Genomic DNA, 20,330 nt, shown 5'->3' with positions numbered 1-20,330 from the left:
TTTCCATTAGACGCAGTGTCTCCTGCATTTGGCCTCACCGCAGAGGACATTGTTTTTATTCGTCGTGTTAGCAATGCAGCGCTGATTTGTTTCCCGTTGTTCTCAACCAAATGCAGCTCTCTGTGCGCTAGCCAGAGTCTGAATAAGGAGAAATGATTCAGGCCATTTCCAGCAGTGACTCAGCGAAGCTCCTTTGGGGCCTGAAAAGCAGCATGCCTCTTTCCATTACAGCTGAATCTCCTCTTTATTCAGCCTGTTAAGCGAAGCTTCTCTTAAAAGCATCAACCTGCGCATGTCGCTGCCTCCCTCTCTTCCCTCACTTAAACCAATGAGTAATGGGTCTTGTGAATTTTTGTCGGCTCCATAGAAATTCCACGAATAACACACTTCGCCCATTTGCGCTCTTTGTTGCCGCTCCTCTGTTTAACACTTCCATTAACGAGGTTTTCACTTCTGAGGAGGCTCCACTTTAGCTATAAGATACTCTCAAGTGATACTCTCATGGCTCGCCGTGCTCGCCCAATCCCTCAGATAGATGGTCGCCACCCTGGCTTCAGTCCGTATCAGCCCCAGTGCAGAGGCCATGTGAAGATGCTAATTACTTTGGGGGAATTCTGGGTAGCGGAGAGATAACGGGGAAGCTTGGCATTCACGCAATCAGGGTAGGAAGGGGGTTAGGAGGAGGAGGGTGAACCCGGATATATGAAATGAGCAGATAGGAGGAGCAGACCCCACAGAGGGAAAGAGAGAGGGAAATAAGGATGACTCAAGACCCCATAGAGAGAAAGAGAGAGGGAGATGGTGATGACTCATAACCCCACAGAGAGGGAGACAGTGATGACTCATGATCCCGCAGAGTGAAAGAGAGGAAGATAGTGATGACTAATGACCCCACAGTGAGAAAGAGAGAGGGAGATAGTGATGACTCACGACCCCACAGAGAGAAAGAGAGAGGGAGATAGTGATGACTCACAACCCCACAGAGAGAAAGCGAGAGGGAGATAGTGATGACTCACGACCCCACAGAGCGAAAGAGAGAGGGAGATAGTGATAACTCACGACCCCACAGAGAGAAAGAGAGAGGGAGATGGTGATGACTCACAACCCCACAGAGAGAAAGAGAGAGGGAGATAGTGATGACTCACGACCCCACAGAGAGAAAGAGAGAGGGAGATAGTGATGACTCACGACCCCACAGAGAGAAAGAGAGAGGGAGATAGTGATGACTCACGACCCCACAGAGAGAAAGCGAGAGGGAGATAGTGATGACTCACGACCCCACAGAGAGAAAGCGAGAGGGAGATAGTGATGACTCACGACCCCACAGAGAGAAAGCGAGAGAGAGATAGTGATGACTCATACTTTAAAGTTCCCCTGGCTCTGTCAAAGTCAGCCAACAGGAAAGCATTGCTTGGTCAGGATAGTAAAGTCATGGTAGACTATAGAAAAGCTTCGATGTTGTTACAGAGAAGTTGTCATTTGGACACACAATGTTCTCCTTCCACTTTGTTGTTTAATATTTCACGCACCACATTCCCCATGAATACTTCATTCAAATGAGGGCAGGATTCAATCAAACCTGCACTCCAGGAAACACACTGTACCCCCTCCCTTTCAAATGACCCTTCTGTATGATCTGATTTAGCGAAGTCCTCCACACAAATACCAGTGCTACACTCTACATTATGAATACAGAGTTAGGAGGTGACCTATAAACAACTAGGAGTGTTTGAGGCTGTCTGAATATCCCATGGTCAGATTCATTTGATCAAGCATGCCTTCATTTTGATTAGCACCCCATCAGAAATACATAACGCCCCGTACGTTTGTACAGAGGTACAGAGATCTGTGTTTTACAGTGTGGTGTTATGTTGGTTTCATCAGTGTTTCTGAGGCTGTAAACTATTATACATATCACTGATTCGAAAGGGGGGGGGTATCAAAATGTTATGCATCTAAAAAATATATAATTTGCAGGCGCTCTTTTCCAGAGCGACTTACAGGAAGGAGCCTTGTTCAAGGACACATCGACGGATTTGTCACCTAGTCAGCTCAGGGATTCGAGCAGCGACCTTTTGGTTACTGACCAAACGCTCTTAACCGCTAGGCTACTTGCCGCATAAATATGTGTTGCTATGACAAAAACAAAAGATTGTCATGGGAACAGAGAAGAGTTTATGTTTCTTCATTTAGCTTCAAATGTGCTGTCATTATGGTGAGAATCACCCAAATCCTCTTCCAGTGAATTAATGTAGTCTACTCTTGTTGGGGTTGGCGAACCATGTTATCTCACCCACTGTGAAAACTAAAAGACACTCAACTGCACATTTATTCCAATAGGCTGTCATGCTGTGCAGGAAAAATTGTATTTCGCTTCTCTCCGGAATCCTGGTAACTGATTTTGATAAGAAAAAGGTTGGGGAATATATCAATGGGCACATTGATACGTGGAGCGACAGACAGACAGACAGACAGACAGACAGACAGACGGCCCAGAGCGACGAAATAGACAGACAGTGGTGATACAGGGGGCTGGACATAGGTGGCTAGGAGAGATGGGGGGACAGAGAGAGCGAGAGAGAGGAAGATAGAGGAAGACACGTGCTCCACGCGTGTCCTGCGTCACGCCGAGGCTAATAGTTGTCCATGTGGGGGACTGGCACGTCCCACGCTACACTAAGCAGCTGAAAAGATAAAACCCCTGCAGTGACTCATCACCACCCTGAGAAAAAAAAGCCCTGAAAAAGAGAAGAAGAATATGGATGGAGGCCATCTTTTCAGTTCCTTAATGAATATGCTAATTGACAGTGTTATCTCTCTGATGATTATTAAGGGTGTTCCGCCGGGCCCTGCCTCTGGGTAATGTTGTAGAAAAAGAAAGGCCACGGGGGCTTTTTATAGGGCTGTCTTTGTGCATACGTGTCAGGGCCTGTCTTTGTGCATACGTGTCAGGGCCTGTCTTTGTGCATACGTGTCAGGGCCTGTCTTTGTGCATACGTGTCAGGGCCTGTCTTTGTGCATACGAGTTAATATGTGTGAACGTATGTGTGTAGGACGTGTGTGTTTGATTGGGTGTAGGTTTTCTGTGTGTGTGTGTGTGTGTGTGTGTGTGTGTAAGCAGGTAGCCTAGCGATTCAGAGCATTGGGCCGGTAACCGAATGGTTGCTGGTTTGAATCGCAATCCCGACTAGGTGAAAAGTCTGTCGATGTGCCCTTGAGCAAGGCACTTAACCTAAGTCGCTCTGATAAATGACTCAAATGTGTCTGTGTACTGACTATCTGTGCAAACATTTTTCTGCTAGTAACATGCATGTGTTCGTGCATGCATCGTTTGTGTGTGTGTGTGCATGCATGAGCGTGTGTGTGTGTGTGCACGTGCACGTGCAGCACAGTGTGTCAGCCCTGTGTATATCCCCTCCTGCATATAATCCTAATCCCTTTTGATGTTTGCTACAGCACCGTTGAGAATCTGCTGCTTACTGCAGTCCTTCTCCTGCCTATTCATTCCATCCAGAATGCAGTTTAACCCATTCAACAAGGAAGTCCTCGGAGAGATATCCATTATATACTCTTTACAAATAACATCGTCTTATACTCTAGTTCATTCATATTCACTATACAGTTACATACAGCATAGATAAAAGCCAACATTAACATTGTTTTACACGTGTGATTTGTTGACTCAGATGGAGTGTACTGTATACTGTATATTCATCTATGCTAGCAACATGTCATATACTGTATTGTAAAACACTTTGGAATTCTCCAGTTGTCTGTTTAAACATATAAGCACATAGTAACCACACAGCTAGTTGTTGATGCACAGCTTCTCTCTCAGTCCGTAGTAGTCTCGCTGCATTCTGTTGATAACCTAGTGCCCATTGGTGGATTCAGTTCAAGCTGCTCCTCTACCACCTACTGCAGCTTCACACTGATTTGTCTGGACTGGAGTCTGGAGTCACGACTGTGGCTCGGCCTTTCGCTGATTGTCCAGACATTTTGATATGAACACATGAGCAGTGGTGGAAAAAGTACCCAATTGTCATACTTGAGTAAAAGTAAAGATACCTTAATCGAAAATGACTCAAGTGAAAGTGAAAATCACCCAGTAAAATTCTACTTGAGTAAAAGTATTTGGTTTTAAATATATTTAAGTATCAAAATTAAATGTAAATGCTAAAATATACTTAAGTATCCAAAGTAAAAGTATAAATCATTTCAAAGTCCTTATTTTTAAGCAAACCAGACGGCATCATTTTCTTGTATTTTAAATTGACAGATAGCCAGTAGCACTCAGACATCATTTACAAATGAAACGTGTGTTTAGTGAGTCTGCCAGATCAGGCAGTAGGGATGACAAGGGATGGTCTCTGGATAAGTGCGTGAATTTGACAATTTTTCTGTCCTACTAAGCATACAAAATATAACGAGTACTGTATGGAAATGTATGGAGTAAAAAGTATATTATTGTCTTTAGGAACGTAGTGAAGTAAAAGTTCAACGGTAAAGTTGAAAGTACAGATACCCCCCCCCCCCCCCCCCAAAAAAGACTTAAGTATTACATTAAAGTACTTTACACCACTGCACATGAGTGTTACACCCACATCATGTGTGTGACATCTTCCTACCCTCCTAACTGTGAAGGTAGGAAGAGAAACCAGCCTTCTGATAATGGCTATGGCCACAGTGAAGAGACGACTCATGGTCCTATTCAGATTGACTGGACCTTTAGAATAATTCTTAGTTAAATATCCACCGTAGACATAGCTGTTTGAATTGTATACAGTCTCCTTTCAAAATGACCAGAAGATAACGGGAACACTTACCAAATAAATTAAATCATGTCATGGTTTGAATGGGTTAGTCAGTATTGTGTAGAATAGAAAGCAAGTGCTAATATAGTCGTTCTGAGGTTTGTTCATGATGGATTTCTAGTCAAATGCACTGCTAAATCACTTGGGGGTATTTGTAATTCAAAGCAATCCATCATTTGCTTGAGAGCGATCACAAGTTGGCGTGTGTTTAGGCTATGTTTGAGGCTATGTATGTATGTGTGTGTGTGTGTGTGTGTGTGTGTGTGTGTGTGTGTGTGTGTGTGTGTGTGTGTGTGTGTGTGTGTGTGTGTGTGTGTGTGTGTGTGCGTGTGTGCGTGTGTGCGAGTGTGCGTGTGTGCGTGCGTGCGTGCATGCGTGCGTGCATGCGTGCATGCGTGCACACGTCTGTTTTCGTTCAATGTCACCAGTGACCGCACCATCATGACTAACAGAGTGGGTCGGGGAATTTCGTTTACTTCATCCATCCCAGCTGGAATATGAATAGAACTTCCCTCTTTGACCCTATGACAGCTCATCATCGGAACCAGCTGCTCTGGTTTCTGTCTGATGGACATGAGATGAAAAAAAATCTATAGATGTCCTATGTAACTGAACTGTGATGTCTCAAAGTATACAGCCGTTCATACTGTGGTTCCTATTTAATTGAGCTATGTTGTCCTTGTGTCTTTGTGCAGGTGTTTCGGCCCAGTTGACGAACACTCGTCTCCGTAGGAACACCTCGGTGGGAACACCTTTTTGGATGGCGCCGGAGGTAGGCCTCCCTTTACCTCGCTAGACACTTACACGGCACCCAACACTGGACCTGTAGAAAGAATGCTGACTTTTGTTGACCCTGATAAGTAGAATTGATTTATTTGACTTTTGTTTAACTAGGCAAGTCAGTTAAGAACATATTCTTGTTTACAATGACGGCCTACCCCGGCCAAACCTGGACGACACTGGGTCAATTGTGCTCCGCTATGAGATCACAGCCGGTTGTGATACAGCCTGGATTTGGACCAGGTTGTCTGTAGTGACGCCTCTAGCACTGGGATGAACTGCCTTAGACCGCTGCGCCACTCGGGAGCCCCGAATAAGAACCAAATCTCACCTGAGTGTTGGCCTCTGACCAGCTACTCAATGTTCTTGTCTGTCACAAGACACTAGCGCTTGGCTGGCTCACACTACAACACGATGCTGAAGGTGACCTGGTTAAAACGGACGTCCTTCTTTTTTTTTACATGACCTTTACATCCACTTTGCAAATGTATTTGGTGTTAACTCACGCGGAGAAATGGCATTTTACATAACGTTTACATAGAGTATAACTAATGACATTAGATTCGGAGGTGGATGTCCTTTCAGGTGGACCATTTGAGTTTAAAAAAATACTTTTTAAAAAGCAACAGCGTACAGAACACCGGACAGAACCAGAGAGAGGAGTGCGGCCGATAGTCGATAGGCTATCGTAAGGTTTCTCTGACAGTTTTGGAAGTATTTTACGAAGGGTTGGATGGTACCTACTGTGCTTTGTTGGAAAAAGATAAGAGTACCTCAAATTTAGTGGATTTGAGTTGAGGGTAAGGCAAGATGGATTCTAATGTATCTGCTTGGCTTTTCTTGTTGTCGTAAATGCTGAATATTCTTCATGACTGTTGAGATGAAGATTCCGTATTGCTTATGGTTTCTTGTTATTCTTGTGAGTTGTGACATGTTCATGACACTACTCTTCATCTATGTTTGTGCGTGTGTACTGTGCTATGGTGTGCATTCTGCACGTTAATGTGTACTGTGCTATGGTGTGCATTCTGCACGTTAATGTGTACTTCACTATGTTCATGTGACGTTTTGTCATTTAGAATATTTCATTTTGGGACCCTTGTCGATAAAGGTGTCTTAATGATGTTGTAATTGTTATGTTTGGACAATATTATGCATTTTTTTGAGTACGCTACTAAAGTATGTACCTTGGGAATGATTACTGTTGTTTCCCTGCAGGTGATTGAGGTGTCTGGGTGTGGATTTAACTGTGTGTATCGATGCTCTGTCTGTGTACGTACCGTATGTGTCTCCTATGGGGAGATATATTTTGTTAGTGGGATGCCATTTTGGCCTAAGGATATTGTTGATGGCGGTTTGTGTGTGTGTGTGTGTGTGTGTGTGTGTGTGTGTGTGTGTGTGTGTGTGTGCGTGTGTGCGTGCGTGCGTGTGCGTGCGTGCGTGCATGCGTGTGTGTGTACACTTGATGATGGTCTATCTGTGTGTGTGTGTGTGTGTGTGTGTGTGTGTGTGTGTGTGCTCTTGATGATGGTCTATCTGTGTGTGTGTGTGTGTGTGTGTGTGTGTGTGTGTGTGTGTGTGTGTGTGTGTGTGTGTGTGTGTGTGTGTGTGTACTCTTGATGATGGTCTATCTGTGTGTGTGTGTGTGTGTGTGTGTGTGTGTGTGTGTGTGTGTGTGTGTGTGTGTGTGTGTGTGTGTGTGTGTACGTGTGTGCCCTATCTGTACAATATTCCCTGTAGATGCCTGCAGCAGTTGTTGATAAAGGTGTGCCCGTAACTCCCAAGACACTCTCAATAATATTCTCCTTAGACAAGCTTTTTGAAACTATTAGAAAGACAGACTGCATTTTCCTGCTGCTAATCGTAATGAGGGTGTGTGCGCGTGTCTCCGTCTACAGGTTATAGCGTGTGAGCAGCAGTTGGACTCCACGTATGACGCTCGCTGTGACGTCTGGTCCCTGGGCATTACTGCCATAGAGCTGGGAGATGGAGACCCGCCCCTCTCCGACCTCCATCCAATGAGAGCTCTCTTCAAAATCCCCAGGTCAGGCTCCTATAACTGCACATTTAACCATCTGGGGATTGAACCGGGGTTTTCAGTGCAAGATAACCAACAGAGCAGGAAGTATTTTCCTAAATCACTGAGCTAAAGGCTAGGCGTTAGCTATGTCTAACATCTGTTGTTAGATATCAGACAACGAGACGTTACCCCAACAACTAACATCAGCCTAGCAATCTAACTGCTACACAGATGGCAGCCGTGGTGGCTATTCATAATGACAAATGTCCATTGGGGTAGGGTAGATATCTGTTGAGGGGTGGTAGAAAGTCAGTGGGGGGCAGGGGTAGCAGGTAGCTAACTAGTGGTGGCTATTCAGCAGCCTGATGGTCTGGGGGTAGAAGCTATTGGCCAGTCTTAGTTTTAGCCATAATGCTTGGGTACTGCCCGCATTTGAGTGATGAAAATGGGGAGAACAGGCCGTGGCGAGGCTGAGGTCCCTGATGATCTTCTTGGCCTTCCTGCGACACCTGGTGTTGTAGGTGTCCTGGAGGGCAGGCAGTGTGCACACAATGGTGCATTCGGGCTGAGCGTACCACCCTCTGAAGAGCCATGCGGTCAGCGGCGGTGGAGTTGCCGTACCAGGCTGTGACGCAGCCTGACAGTATGCTCTCGATGGTGCTCCTGTAGAACACTGTGAGGGCCCTTCATACACAAAAGAGCAACACAAACATCACAACTAGGTTTTATTACTGCACTTTTCAGTTGGTAGAATAGAACGTCAAAGTAGGGCAGTGCAGGCAGTTTGGACTGCAATTTACAAAACCATTTGCACTCTACAGTTCTGTAGCCAGCGAGATGAATTGTCCTTCTATACAACTGTCTGCGGGGCTTGGATCTGTCAGAAGGCTAAATGAATAGATAGCTTTCTTTTGCATTACAGCAGCTTAGACGTACCACCTCTCTCTGCTATTTACTGTGATCCTCCTCTTTCTGTGGATAAATAGGGAGGGGTGTCTAGATCATCATAGGGAGGGGAGTCTAGATCATCTTTTTCCTCCTCTGCCCCCACTGTGTTGGGGGCGGAGGAGGTGAATGGTTATTGATTACTGTCGTTGGTCTTCAGGCTGTGAGGCGGGTGCACAAGCGCTCATCACCGCTGTCATCTTGACGCCATAACATTTTGTCCATCTCCACCCCACCACTGTGTGCACCAACACACAGAGTCACACACACATGCCTCACTAGACTGGAAAAATTGCAAATGGTAAATGACAAAAGAGTAGCTTCCTCTCCCTTCTTTCTTTCACCTCTCTCTCTCTCTCTCTCTCTCTCTCTCTCTCTCTGTCTTTCTCTCTCTTTGTCTCTCTGTCTCTCTGTCTTTCTCTCTCTCTCTGTCTTTCTCTCTCTTTGTCTCTCTGTCTCTCTGTCTCTGTCTTTCTCTCTCTCTCTCTCTCTCTCTCTCTCTCTCTCTTTATCTTTGTCTGTGTGTCTCTCTCTCTTTATCTCTCTCGTTCTTGCTATGACCCTCTCTGTCTAAACACACACACACACACACACACACACACACACACACACACACACACACACACACACACACACACACACACACACACACACACACACAAAGGCCATTCTCTCAGCTCTCCCCTCTGTTGTTAGTGTACTCTTTGCTTGGGGGTTTTTGTTCCAGAGCAGTCATCATCACACAGCTATCTCTGAATCTTTGTGACTGCTGTTACAAGAGCTGCAGGCTCTCTCCACACACTTCCCTCACACTCCTCTTTCACCATGCTGGCCAGGATCTCCATTGAGAAACCATGTTAAATGAACAAAATTCAATAGATTCAGTGGGATGAATGCCACTGACTTTTGTATTTTTGGTTGCCAAAATTCCCTTCTCCTTTGTTTTGCCAACACTCTACATCCAACACTGTCCTGTCATGCCAGCAGACATGCTAGTATACAAGTAATCAAACACATTGAGCAGGTTTGTAAATGCATTTCACTGATGCATTCAAATGGGTCTTGAGTTCAACAGTGATTAATTTCATTCTCTTACTCACACACTAGTGACCAGCGAAGGCACACGCTGTGTTTTTGCTTGAAGTGCTGTCCCCTTTTAATAGCCACGATGACATCACCCAAGATGTCCGGAAGCTGTTCCTCCACTGGATTATGGCTAGGGAACCTGTGTTCAGGATTATCCCGGTTTGATCCCAGAGAGAGCAGTTCTGCCAACACTCCCTCTGGCCTGGCACTGCCTAGCAGTCACCCAGACAGATAAGGGACGGGAACAGACCCCAGGTCAAGTCTAAAATACACACTACACAGCCAGGAAAGCATACACACACAAAATATGTCCCAGCATACAGTACATGTCCAAAATACATGAATTTAGGTGAAGGAAGGGTAATAAAAAAAAACTCTTCAGTTTGTCCTCATAGGGGAACCCTTGATGATGCTAGGTAAAAGCCTTTACAGAGGGTTCTACCTGAACCCACTATGTAGGGTACTCATAGAACCCCCTGTAAATGGTTATACCTAGAACTCTCTATGAATTGTTTACCCGAGAAACCCTTTTATATTCTTCCTAGTACCCTCTATGAATGGTTCCACCAGCCTTATTAGCCTTTAAAATGTAATTATTTATGACAATACATTACATATATTATAAGGCCTTTATTTGAGAGCCTAGTTATACCCTAACACTTCCATAAAGGGTTCTTCAGATCAAAACGGTTCTTAGTAAAGGAGTAGAAAGATACAGGAGTGTATAGGAATGGTCTAAATATTTCCCGGAATTACACATTTTAAACACGTTGAGTAGGTTGTACTAATCACACAGATGAATTAGTTGCATGAGAATTTGATGAGATGTGATGAGCTTGTTTGACCACTGATATTATCTTGACTCAATATTACTGATGGCTGCGTCCTTTTACAATGGTCAAAACCCTTTAGTCTCTCACCAGTATATCGCTACAGTAGGTGTCCTTGTTTCCTCTCAGCTCCTTGATTCCACATTCAGCTCCAGTATCCAGGTCTAGATAGCAGATGGTTGACTATCCCCTCCCCACAGCTTCTCCAGACCTGTTTGTCTTCCAGATAAGAATTCATTTTAATAGTGGGAGCGTTGGCAGAACAGAGTCCATTTAAATGTCTGACACACACTCTGTCTATATGGGGTGTGAACTAAGTGTGATAACCAGGAGATGTATGCCCTCCCATTACAGCAATGAATCGCTGTCAGTGCGGACGTGAAAAGGGCCCAATGCATCAATATCGTCAATATCAACTCTTCCAACCTGCGCCAAGCACCCTCTCCTAAAGAACCACGTTAAACAGGACAGGGAATTATACAAATGAGCGTTATTGTTCCTTAGTGGGTGTGGTCTTGTCTTGTCGGGGTTGGGGGGCTAACTACAGTCTCTGGCTGTATTTGCTTGTTAAAGGACCACTTTTTTGTATTCATTATGGATACTTTGAGATTGGAGGAGAAAGTCTGCATAATGGGTATAATGTCTTATAACTGTGTTATTTCCGATTGGCATAACACCTGTCAACATTTTGATGGTCCCATGACAAGTTTATGTCAGCATTCTGCAAGTACAACCTGGTGCTGTTTAGCTTCGAAATCGTTTGTTGGTGTTTTTCACCAAAATGCTTAGATCCAAGTGGCCTTAAAGTTTCCCTATGTGAGTGTCAGGCTTAACGTTGAGATTTCTCTTGGTGTCTGAAATGAAGCACAGTGTGATGATCATTCCATCATCCTGCTCCCAGCCGTAGACTCTGTTCTCCTCCCAGTCTGTGTAATTCACATTTTATCTTATCTTTTGATTATTTCCCCCATACAGAAACCCTCCCCCTACCCTGTACCAGCCGGAGCTGTGGTCGGACCACTTTAACGACTTCATCTGCAAGTGAGTATAATGGGAGCTGGGTGTGTGTGTATGTTATGTGTCTGTTGGTGTGTGTGTGCGTGTGTGTGCGTGTGTGCGTGTGTGTGTGTGTGTGTGTGTGTGTGTGTGTGTGTGTGTGTGTGTGTGTGTGTGTGTGTGCGCGTGCGCGTGTGTGTGCGTGTGCGTGTGCGTGTGTGTGTGTGTGTGTGTGTGTGTGTGTGTGTTGCTAATTACAGAGCACAAACGTGTAAACATTCCCTCTCATTTACAGGCCAAAATACTTGGTTTTATTATCATCTTCAGATTTGCTCTTCATAAACCATTCACCCTATAAAATAGAAGCATGAATCAGAATATCACAATGTTCACTTGCTGATTGCAAGGCCCAGAGCATAAGTAACATTCTCCCTGTCCAACTGTCTCACCCACAGATGTCTGATCAAGGACTTTGAGCTGAGGCCTAACGTTCTAGACCTGCTCCAGCATGTGTTCATCAGACAGATTGTAGGCCGAGAGAGGATCCTGCAGAAACAGCTGATGGAACTCATAGACCTCAACCAGCAGATAGGACCCACTGGAAAGACAAGGTACCATCATGATACAGATGACCTCTGTTAGCCAATGGTAGAAAGATAAAAGATAAAAAGGCCCCACATAGCACTATGCATTCAGGATTCAACTGACCTTTGCATTAAATGACAGTCTCACCTTGTTCACCAACTACTTCTCAGATAGAGTTCAGTGTGTAAAATTGGAGGGCCTCTTGTTCGGACCTCTGGCAGTCTCTATGGGGCTGCCACAGGGTTAAATTCTTGGGCCGACTCTTTTCTCTGTATATATCAATGATGCCGCTCTTGCTGCTGGTGATTCTATGATCCACCTCTACGAAGACGACACCATTCTGTATATATCTGGCCCTTCTTTGGACACTGTGTTAACAAGCCTCCAAACGAGCTTCAGTGCCATTACAACTCTCCTTCCGTGGCCTCCAACTGCTTTTAAATGCTAGTAAAACTAAGTGCATGCTCTTCAACCGATTGTTGCCCGCACCCTCCCACCCGACTAGCATCATTACTCTGGACGGTTCTGACTTAGAATATGTGGACGACTACAAATACCTAGGTGTCTGGTTAGACTGTAAACTCTCCTTCCAGACTCACATTAAGCATCTCCAATCCAAAATTAAATCTAGAATCAGCTTCCTATTTTGCAACAAAGCCTCCTTCACTCATGCTGCCAAACATACCCTCGCAAAACTGACTCTCCTACTGATCTTTGACTTTGGCGATGTAATTTACAAAATAGCCTCCAACACTCTACCTAACAAATTGGATGTAGTCTATCACAGTGCCATCCGTTTGTGTCACTAAAGTCCCATATACTACCCACCACTGTGACCTGTATGCTCTAGTTGGCTGGCCCTCAGTACATATTAGTTGCCAAACCCACTGGCTCCAGGTCATCTATAAGTCTTTGCTAGGTAAAGCCCCGACTTATCTCAGCTCACTGGTCACCATAGCAACAGCCACCCGTAGCACACGCTCCAGCAGGTATATTTCACTGGTCACCCCAAAGCCAACACTTCCTTTGGCCGCTTTTCTTTTCAGTTCTATGCTGCCAATTACTGGAACGAATTGCAAAAATCACTGAAGCTGGACTCTTATATCTCCCTCTCTAACTTTAAGCATCAGAGCAGCTCACTGAGCACTGTACCTGTACACAGCCAATCTGTAAATAGCACACCCAACTACCTCATCCCCATATTGTTATTTATCCTCTTTCTCTTTTACACCCCAGTATCTTTACTTGCACATCATCATCTGCACATCTATCACTCCAGTGTTAATGCTAAATTGTAATTATTTAGCCTCTATGGCCTATTTATTGCCTTACCTCCCTACTCTTCTACATTTGCACACACTGTACATAGATTTTTCTATTGTGTTATTGACTGTACGTTTGTTTTTGTGTAACTCTGTGTTGTTGTTTTTGTCACACTGCTTTGCTTTATCTTGGCCAGGTCGCAGTTGTACATGAGAACTTGTTCTCAACTGGCCTACCTGGTTAAATAAAGGTGTTCTCAACCGGCCTACCTGGTTAAATAAAGGTGTTCTCAACTGGCCTACCTGGTTAAATAAAGGTGATCTGGCCTACCTGGTTAAATAAAGGTGATCTGGCCTACCTGGTTAAATAAAGGTGAAATAAAAGAAGAAGAAAAAACAACAGATGGAACATTCTAGAAACTCCTTCCATATGAATGTCATAATATATTTCATGACATCTCTCTGTTGGTCATGTAGACCTATTCTTATATAACCTTGCATGTTTGACATGTTATTATACAGTCATGTCACTTGTTATCTACAAAAGGGACCCATGCCGTGATCCAATGTGAAAATGTAGTGGATTTATTTCATCTTAACTTTCAAACCCTAGCTTCACCTACTCCACACAGTACTTTATGTTCTATTACATTCTATTACGTTCCTACTGGTTGCACAACTGTCTGCCATTGGAGGAGAGAGGCATGAATTTTTACTTGGATGTAGACAGTAATCCAAATTGCACATCAGCTGGATATTGGGTCACCTTCAGGCTCAAAGTTTCACCAGTGACTGAATGTTGGGCCCCTGAAGCCCAGATATCAAGTTCAACCACTGCAACGATGTCATATCCTGCTTATGAACTGTAATGTTATTTCTGTCATTTAAGCCATCATGGAAAGACAGACAGAAGCACAGACAGTAACGACAGGTAGGGGTTATGAGTGCCCTGGTAGGGGTTGTAGGGGTAGCTAGTTACCTGCCCACTTCTTTTGTCTAATCAAAGCCCTAACTGTAGACTGTAGTTTGTAGCCTACCCACAATCCAGCACTTTGCTGAAATCAAGTCATTGTGCTGTGTCTGGATGATTGTTGTCGACATCAAAGGATGACAGTGTCATCCTCGTGTTCCAGATGTGTTTTAGTCAGGCTAGACCCTTTTGAGTGTAGATGTGTTGTTCGTTTCTCCGTCTTCTGTTTCATGTCTAACTTTGACTGTAGTTTTTACCTCCTACACCCATGTATTAACAAATCAAACAATGTATGACCCATGAAATAGCGTGGAAAATGACATTGTCACAGCTTTACTGACTTTATTGTCCCCATGGGGAAATTTTGTTGCACTGTCATGTAAAGTGGCGTTTAATTACAAAACAAATTGACAATACAATTTTCCTAACAGTTACATAGCAATAAAAAGAGACTAGCCTGCTGGCCTTACTGGGTGGATAGGAACATTAGCCCAAGCTATTTAGGAGGGAAATCACACCTGGCACAAATGATTGTCTAGTTCTGTTTTTGCTGCCGAGGGGTGCCCTATACCTGCACCCAGAGGGGATTAGTTCAATGTCCGGGTACAGGGGGTGGCTGGGGTCTAAAATGATTTTGTGAGCCTTGCAGAGGGCCCTGGCCTTAAAGATCTCATCCAGGCCTGTCTGCTTGACTCCAAGTACCTTACTTGCTGTGGTGATAATCCTTGTCAGCATATTTCTCTGACTGACAGTGGCATTGTTAAACCAACAAACAATACAAGCAGTTGAAATGCTCTCAATGAAAGATTTGTAAAACAGAGTCAGTATAGTACAGTCAACATTAAAAGATCCCAGCCTTTTGAGAAAGTACAGTCTCAGTACATTTACTCCACTGAAGCTTATTGTCCAAGAGGACACCCAGATATTTGTATTCCTCTACAATCTCTATGTTCTGAACTCTGATGTTGCAGAGGTAGGTGTTATGCGCTTCCTGAAGTCTATGCACATCTCTTTGGTCTTGTTGGTATTGAGGACTAAGTGGGATTGGTCACACCACTCTACAAAGTAATTTAGGACCGGGCCATGATGTTCCTCGTCATCATGTAACAGGCAGATCAAGGCAGTGTCATCAGCGAACTTAATGAGGTGTCTGTCAGGATGGGAACTGTACAACTATTAGTGTACAAGGAGAGCCTGTGTTGGTGGTACGTATGTCGGACACTTGGGGACCTATTTTGACCCGCTGTGACCGTTGGCTCAGGAAGTCCAACAGCCACAAAACCAGCCACAAATCTAAGGGGAAGTGCCGAATGAGTCTCTGTGCCAGAATGTAAGACTGGATTGTGTTGAAGGCAGAAGAAAAGTCAACAAACAAAACCCTGACATGGGATTTGGCTCTAGATGTCTATAGAACATGTTGAGGAGACTACACCCTCTAGATGTCTATAGAACATGTTGAGGAGACTACACCCTCTAGATGTCTATAGAACATGTTGAGGAGACTACACCCTCTAGATGTCTATAGACCATGTTGAGGAGACTACACCCTCTAGATGTCTATAGAACATGTTGAGGAGACTACACCCTCTAGATGTCTATAGACCATGTTGAGGAGACTACACCCTCTAGATGTCTATAGAACATATTGAGGAGACTACACCCTCTAGATGTCTATAGAACATGTTGAGGAGACTACACCCTCTAGATGTCTATAGACCATGTTGAGGAGACTACACCCTCTAGATGTCTATAGAACATGTTGAGGAGACTACACCCTCTAGATGTCTATAGACCATGTTGAGGAGACTACACCCTCTAGATGTTTATAGAACATGTTGAGGAGACTACACCCTCTAGATGTCTATAGAACATGTTGAGGAGACTACACCCTCTAGATGTCTATAGAACATGTTGAGGAGACTACACCCTCTAGATGTCTATAGAACATGTTGAGGAGACTACACCCTCTAGATGTCTATAGACCATGTTGAGGAGACTACACCCTCTAGATGTCTATAGACCATGTTGAGGAGACTACACCCTCTAGATGTCTATAGAACATGTTGAGGAGACTACACCCTCTAGATGTCTATAGAACATGTTGAGGAGTATAAGAATGGCATCATCAACTCCTCTACTGGGCTGATAAGCAAACTGATACGGGTCGAGGAGTTTCTGGGTGGCGCTGAGAACACATGACTTTTCACAATTTTCTCAAGGCACTTCATTACTAAGGATGTCAAGTCATTCAGCACAGAGGGATTAGATGCTTGAGGAATGGGTAGAATCATTGAGTTTTTCCACAATACTGGAACGTGTTGCTGGTCAAGCGAGGATTGGAAAATGTTTGTAAAAACACCAGCCAAGGGGGTGGCAGGTAGCTTAGTGGTTGAACGAGTAACTGAAAGGTTGCAAGATCCAATCCCCGAGCTGACAAGGTAAAACATGTGTCATTCTGCCCCTGAACAAGGCAGTTAACCCACTGTTCCAAGGCCGTCATTGAAAATAAGAATGTGTTCTTAACTGACTTGCCCAGTTAAATAAAGGTTCAGTTTAAAAAAAAAATTCAGCACCATTTTACAATCAGGTTTAGCACAACCAGCCAGTAGAGTCAGACAGCGTGGATTAAGACATGTCATGGCACCATTCAAGGCAGGGAGGGAAAAAACAGGGAAAGGAGCTACTAGCCAGTTAGACACAATAACAATAGTGGGGACCAACAATTTATTTGTTTAAGAGTTGGTCAAGCTCTGTTGTGGTCAGCCTCAACCTTTATCCGCCTGGGGAGGTAAACGCTTTCTTGGAGTCGCACTCAAGAGGGGTTGAAAGGACAACTAGGAGAGGAGTGTCTGGATAGTCATGCAGCTAAATTGTCATCGTGGGCAAAAAGCTTGTGTAGAAGCACAGCTTGAATAGAGCTAGATCAGGGCTCTCCTACCCTGTTCCTGGAGAGCTAACGTCCTGTAGGTATGAAAATGAAATACTGTAATATAGTTTTTTAAAACGGCATTGTTTTTGCGGACTGTAGTGTTTTTGCAAACTAGTATACTGTGGTATTTACTATAGTATTCTACAGTATACTACAAAATGATATAGTAAGTACTACACACGATCGTGGAATACTAAAGTGTGTAGTATAGTATTCTACAGTATACTACAGTTTACTACAGAATTCTATGCTAAGTTCTGTAGTATTCCATAGTCAACTGTAGTATTTTTATGTGGGAGTGTGTGGATGTGGGAGATTTGTTTAATTTAAGTAGATAGAGAGTAAAAAGAGAAAAAGGAGTCAAGGCGTTGCAGTTTTAAGAAAATAACTTTATAGAGGAATGTAATGTGAAGCCATTGTTAAATGCTGGATGAATCTACTGCAATCACTTATCAGCTATGTTGCTGTTATAAGTTAGTTGTTTAGATGCAACTAGTTGCTTTAGACTTTATATTGCATCCTGTGTTGTAGGCATGAGCGCATCCACACCAAGAAAGGTGGTCAAATTATGTCATCAAGCCCCACCCCCGACGAAGTGGATGACCTTGTCACCCTGGAAGTACTTGATGAGGTAAGAGATTCAATTGGCTGAAGATATCGGATATGTATTATCAACACGGTAATAGCTTCCCCTTAGCCGATAGGTGGAATTCTTAGCCATATTGCTCAAATCTAGCCAATCCTTTCAGATCCACACATACAATTGAATCAGCTTTGTGTTAATCAGTGTCAAGGTGGTTTTATTTATTCTCACTTGGTATTAATAACCTAGGTCAGGGAGGGGCAACTGGTGGCTGACTTCCCATTTTGTAGGCCCACGGATACATTTCCCAAAACGGAAGCAACTTTTATTTTTTACCGCTTATGGCCCCCAAAGGGCTAGGGCTAGCTCTGACTGCATGTGTGGGTGTGGATGTGGGTACACAGACCCATGAGCCACTGCAGCCCCTCATGATGAGTTCAGATTTTTTGTTGCCTCCATCCCCATCAAAGCTGCCATACCTGACCTACACTCTTGTAAAAAAAAAAAGGTTCCCAAAAGGGTTCTTCAACTGTCCCCATAGGAGAACCTTTTTTGGGTCCAGATATAACCCTTTTGTGTTCCTTTTGGGTTTCTGTGGAAAGGGATTTACCTGGAACCCAAAAGAGTTCTACCTTCAACCCACATTTTTTCTCTAAATGGTTATCCTATGGGCACAGCCAAAGTGCCCTTTTAGGTTCTAGATAGCACCATTTGTTCTATGAGTGTAGGTTATTGATAACCACCCACAGTTTAAGTTAGGACAGTGTTTCCTCTCAGAATTACTTCCCTCTAGTCTCTACACCGGTATTAAATGAATATAGAAGCAAAATAGCTATATAGTAAACACATTTAGGGTGATTTATCAAAGCTGAGTGCTCCATTGACATATTGAAACATACAAATTACTCAGTCGCCTCAGGATATTTTTGCCCATTCTTCTAGATGGCTGGTTTTGTTTATATCCTAGTCTGGCCCGAGAGAGGGGGTGGAAACAGAATGTATGATCTAAGCACAATGCCTAATGGAATCAAGGTTGAGATGATGAACGGAACTGAGTCCAGATTCTCATATTCATGTGATCAACGACAGTGTACATTTATTACGTTGCATAATGCTTATTTACACTGACAGATATATTGCCAATTTGCCAGCATACTGTAAGCAATCCTAATAAGTGTTTCATCTTACTGCAATGTTTCCTCGGTAATCATTGCTCTGCACCGAGGCCCTCGTCAAATGATACTGAAACACTGTGATGACGTCTCTTCAAACATCAATTATTACCTTTGAATGTCACAATATTCAGTGCGCATGTTTGATCTCTTCCCAGAATTCAGTCACAGAGCAGCTTCAGAGGCGCTATGCCAAGGACCAGATCTATACCTACGTTGGAGACATCCTCATTGCAGTTAACCCATTTCACAAGATGGAGCTGTATAGCCCACAGGTGTGTGTATTTGTGTGTGCGATGTGTGTTTGTCTGTCTGTGTGTATTCCTGCGAGCGTGTGTGTTAATGTGGCCAAACAGACACTACTGAATGTACCCGACCGTATCTCATTAGGGCCCCAGTGCCCCATTTCCTCTTTCCCTTCCACGCTCCCGTTGTCTCTCACTCTCTTAATCTCTCTCTCTCTCTCTCTCTCTCTCTCTCTCTCTCTCTCTCTCTCTCTCTCTCTCTCTCTCTCTCTCTCTCTCTCTCGCTCTCTCTCTCTCTCTCTCTCTCTTTCTCTCTTCACTGGTCACACTTTTCCATTTATCACACGGTTTCTTCACTGCCTCTCTTTTCATAGTTTATGCTGTTCTGTAAAAATGGTGCTTGTCTTTACTGAACTGCTGATGTTTTTGTAATTGAACCCTTCAAGACAAAATGCCCTGATACTATTTTGAAGTTATATTGTCCATTGTGGCATGTTGCACATAATTAAACTAGTCATAACTAGTCATTACATTTTTGAAGATTGCTTGAAGAGATTCTCCGGTACTTTTGTGTACTTTCTAGCCAGTCGTTCTGAAAATAGTTCTGAAAGTAGCACTCACGAGCCAAAAGTTTCAAGTTTTATTAGTCATATGTGGGTTATACACCGTCCAACGAAATGCTTACTTGCGGGTTCCTTCTCAACAATGCAACAACAATTAGAATGAATAAAAGGAATATGAACATAAAGTAAATGGCTCACTCTCGCTCTGCTGTGTGTGCATGATGTGCCTCTTGCTAGCTGTCCCTCAATTGGCGAGGGGCTGAAGCTCATTGGTTGAACTCGAGTTGCTAGGGGGCTGGCCCATGTGTGGGAAAATCGAAAGAAAATGGCATATCCTCCAGAAAACAGTCGCTTTCAAACTAGGGATTTCGTGGCTAATTGATGTAAGATCGTAATTATGCTCATAGATTAGGCATGTATGAACTACACAATGACACATCCAGCTCAAAGAGGGAGGTTTAAAAAAATATATACATATTACGCTCCAAAGTTCCAGAGCACGTCTTTAATCTCTTTGTCTTTTTGCTATACTAGAAGGCAGCTAGAAGGT

The 20,330-nt window shown here is 43.8% G+C and overlaps 1 protein-coding gene across 5 annotated transcripts in view; it reads left to right on the top strand.

The window, feature by feature from the left end:
* Positions 1-20,330, top strand: part of myo3a (myosin IIIA) — an 80,017-nt gene that overhangs the window by 28,972 nt on the left and 30,715 nt on the right. For 2 of the 5 annotated variants that reach the window (XM_065019477.1, XM_065019475.1), the window contains exons 6-13: positions 5,510-5,586; positions 6,813-6,866; positions 7,493-7,638; positions 11,451-11,516; positions 11,927-12,082; positions 14,208-14,249; positions 17,749-17,848; positions 19,131-19,247. In XM_065019477.1, coding sequence (XP_064875549.1) covers positions 5,510-5,586; positions 6,813-6,866; positions 7,493-7,638; positions 11,451-11,516; positions 11,927-12,082; positions 14,208-14,249; positions 17,749-17,848; positions 19,131-19,247 — 758 coding nt within the window. The remainder of the gene's footprint in view (positions 1-5,509; positions 5,587-6,812; positions 6,867-7,492; positions 7,639-11,450; positions 11,517-11,926; positions 12,083-14,207; positions 14,250-17,748; positions 17,849-19,130; positions 19,248-20,330) is intronic. The other 3 variants (XM_029661276.2, XM_065019476.1, XM_029661277.2) reach the window with 3 other exon arrangements.

This window comes from Oncorhynchus nerka, linkage group LG6 (assembly GCF_034236695.1).
Source record: "Oncorhynchus nerka isolate Pitt River linkage group LG6, Oner_Uvic_2.0, whole genome shotgun sequence".
NCBI lineage: Eukaryota > Metazoa > Chordata > Actinopteri > Salmoniformes > Salmonidae > Oncorhynchus > Oncorhynchus nerka.
This window is presented reverse-complemented; position numbering and strand designations above follow the sequence as displayed.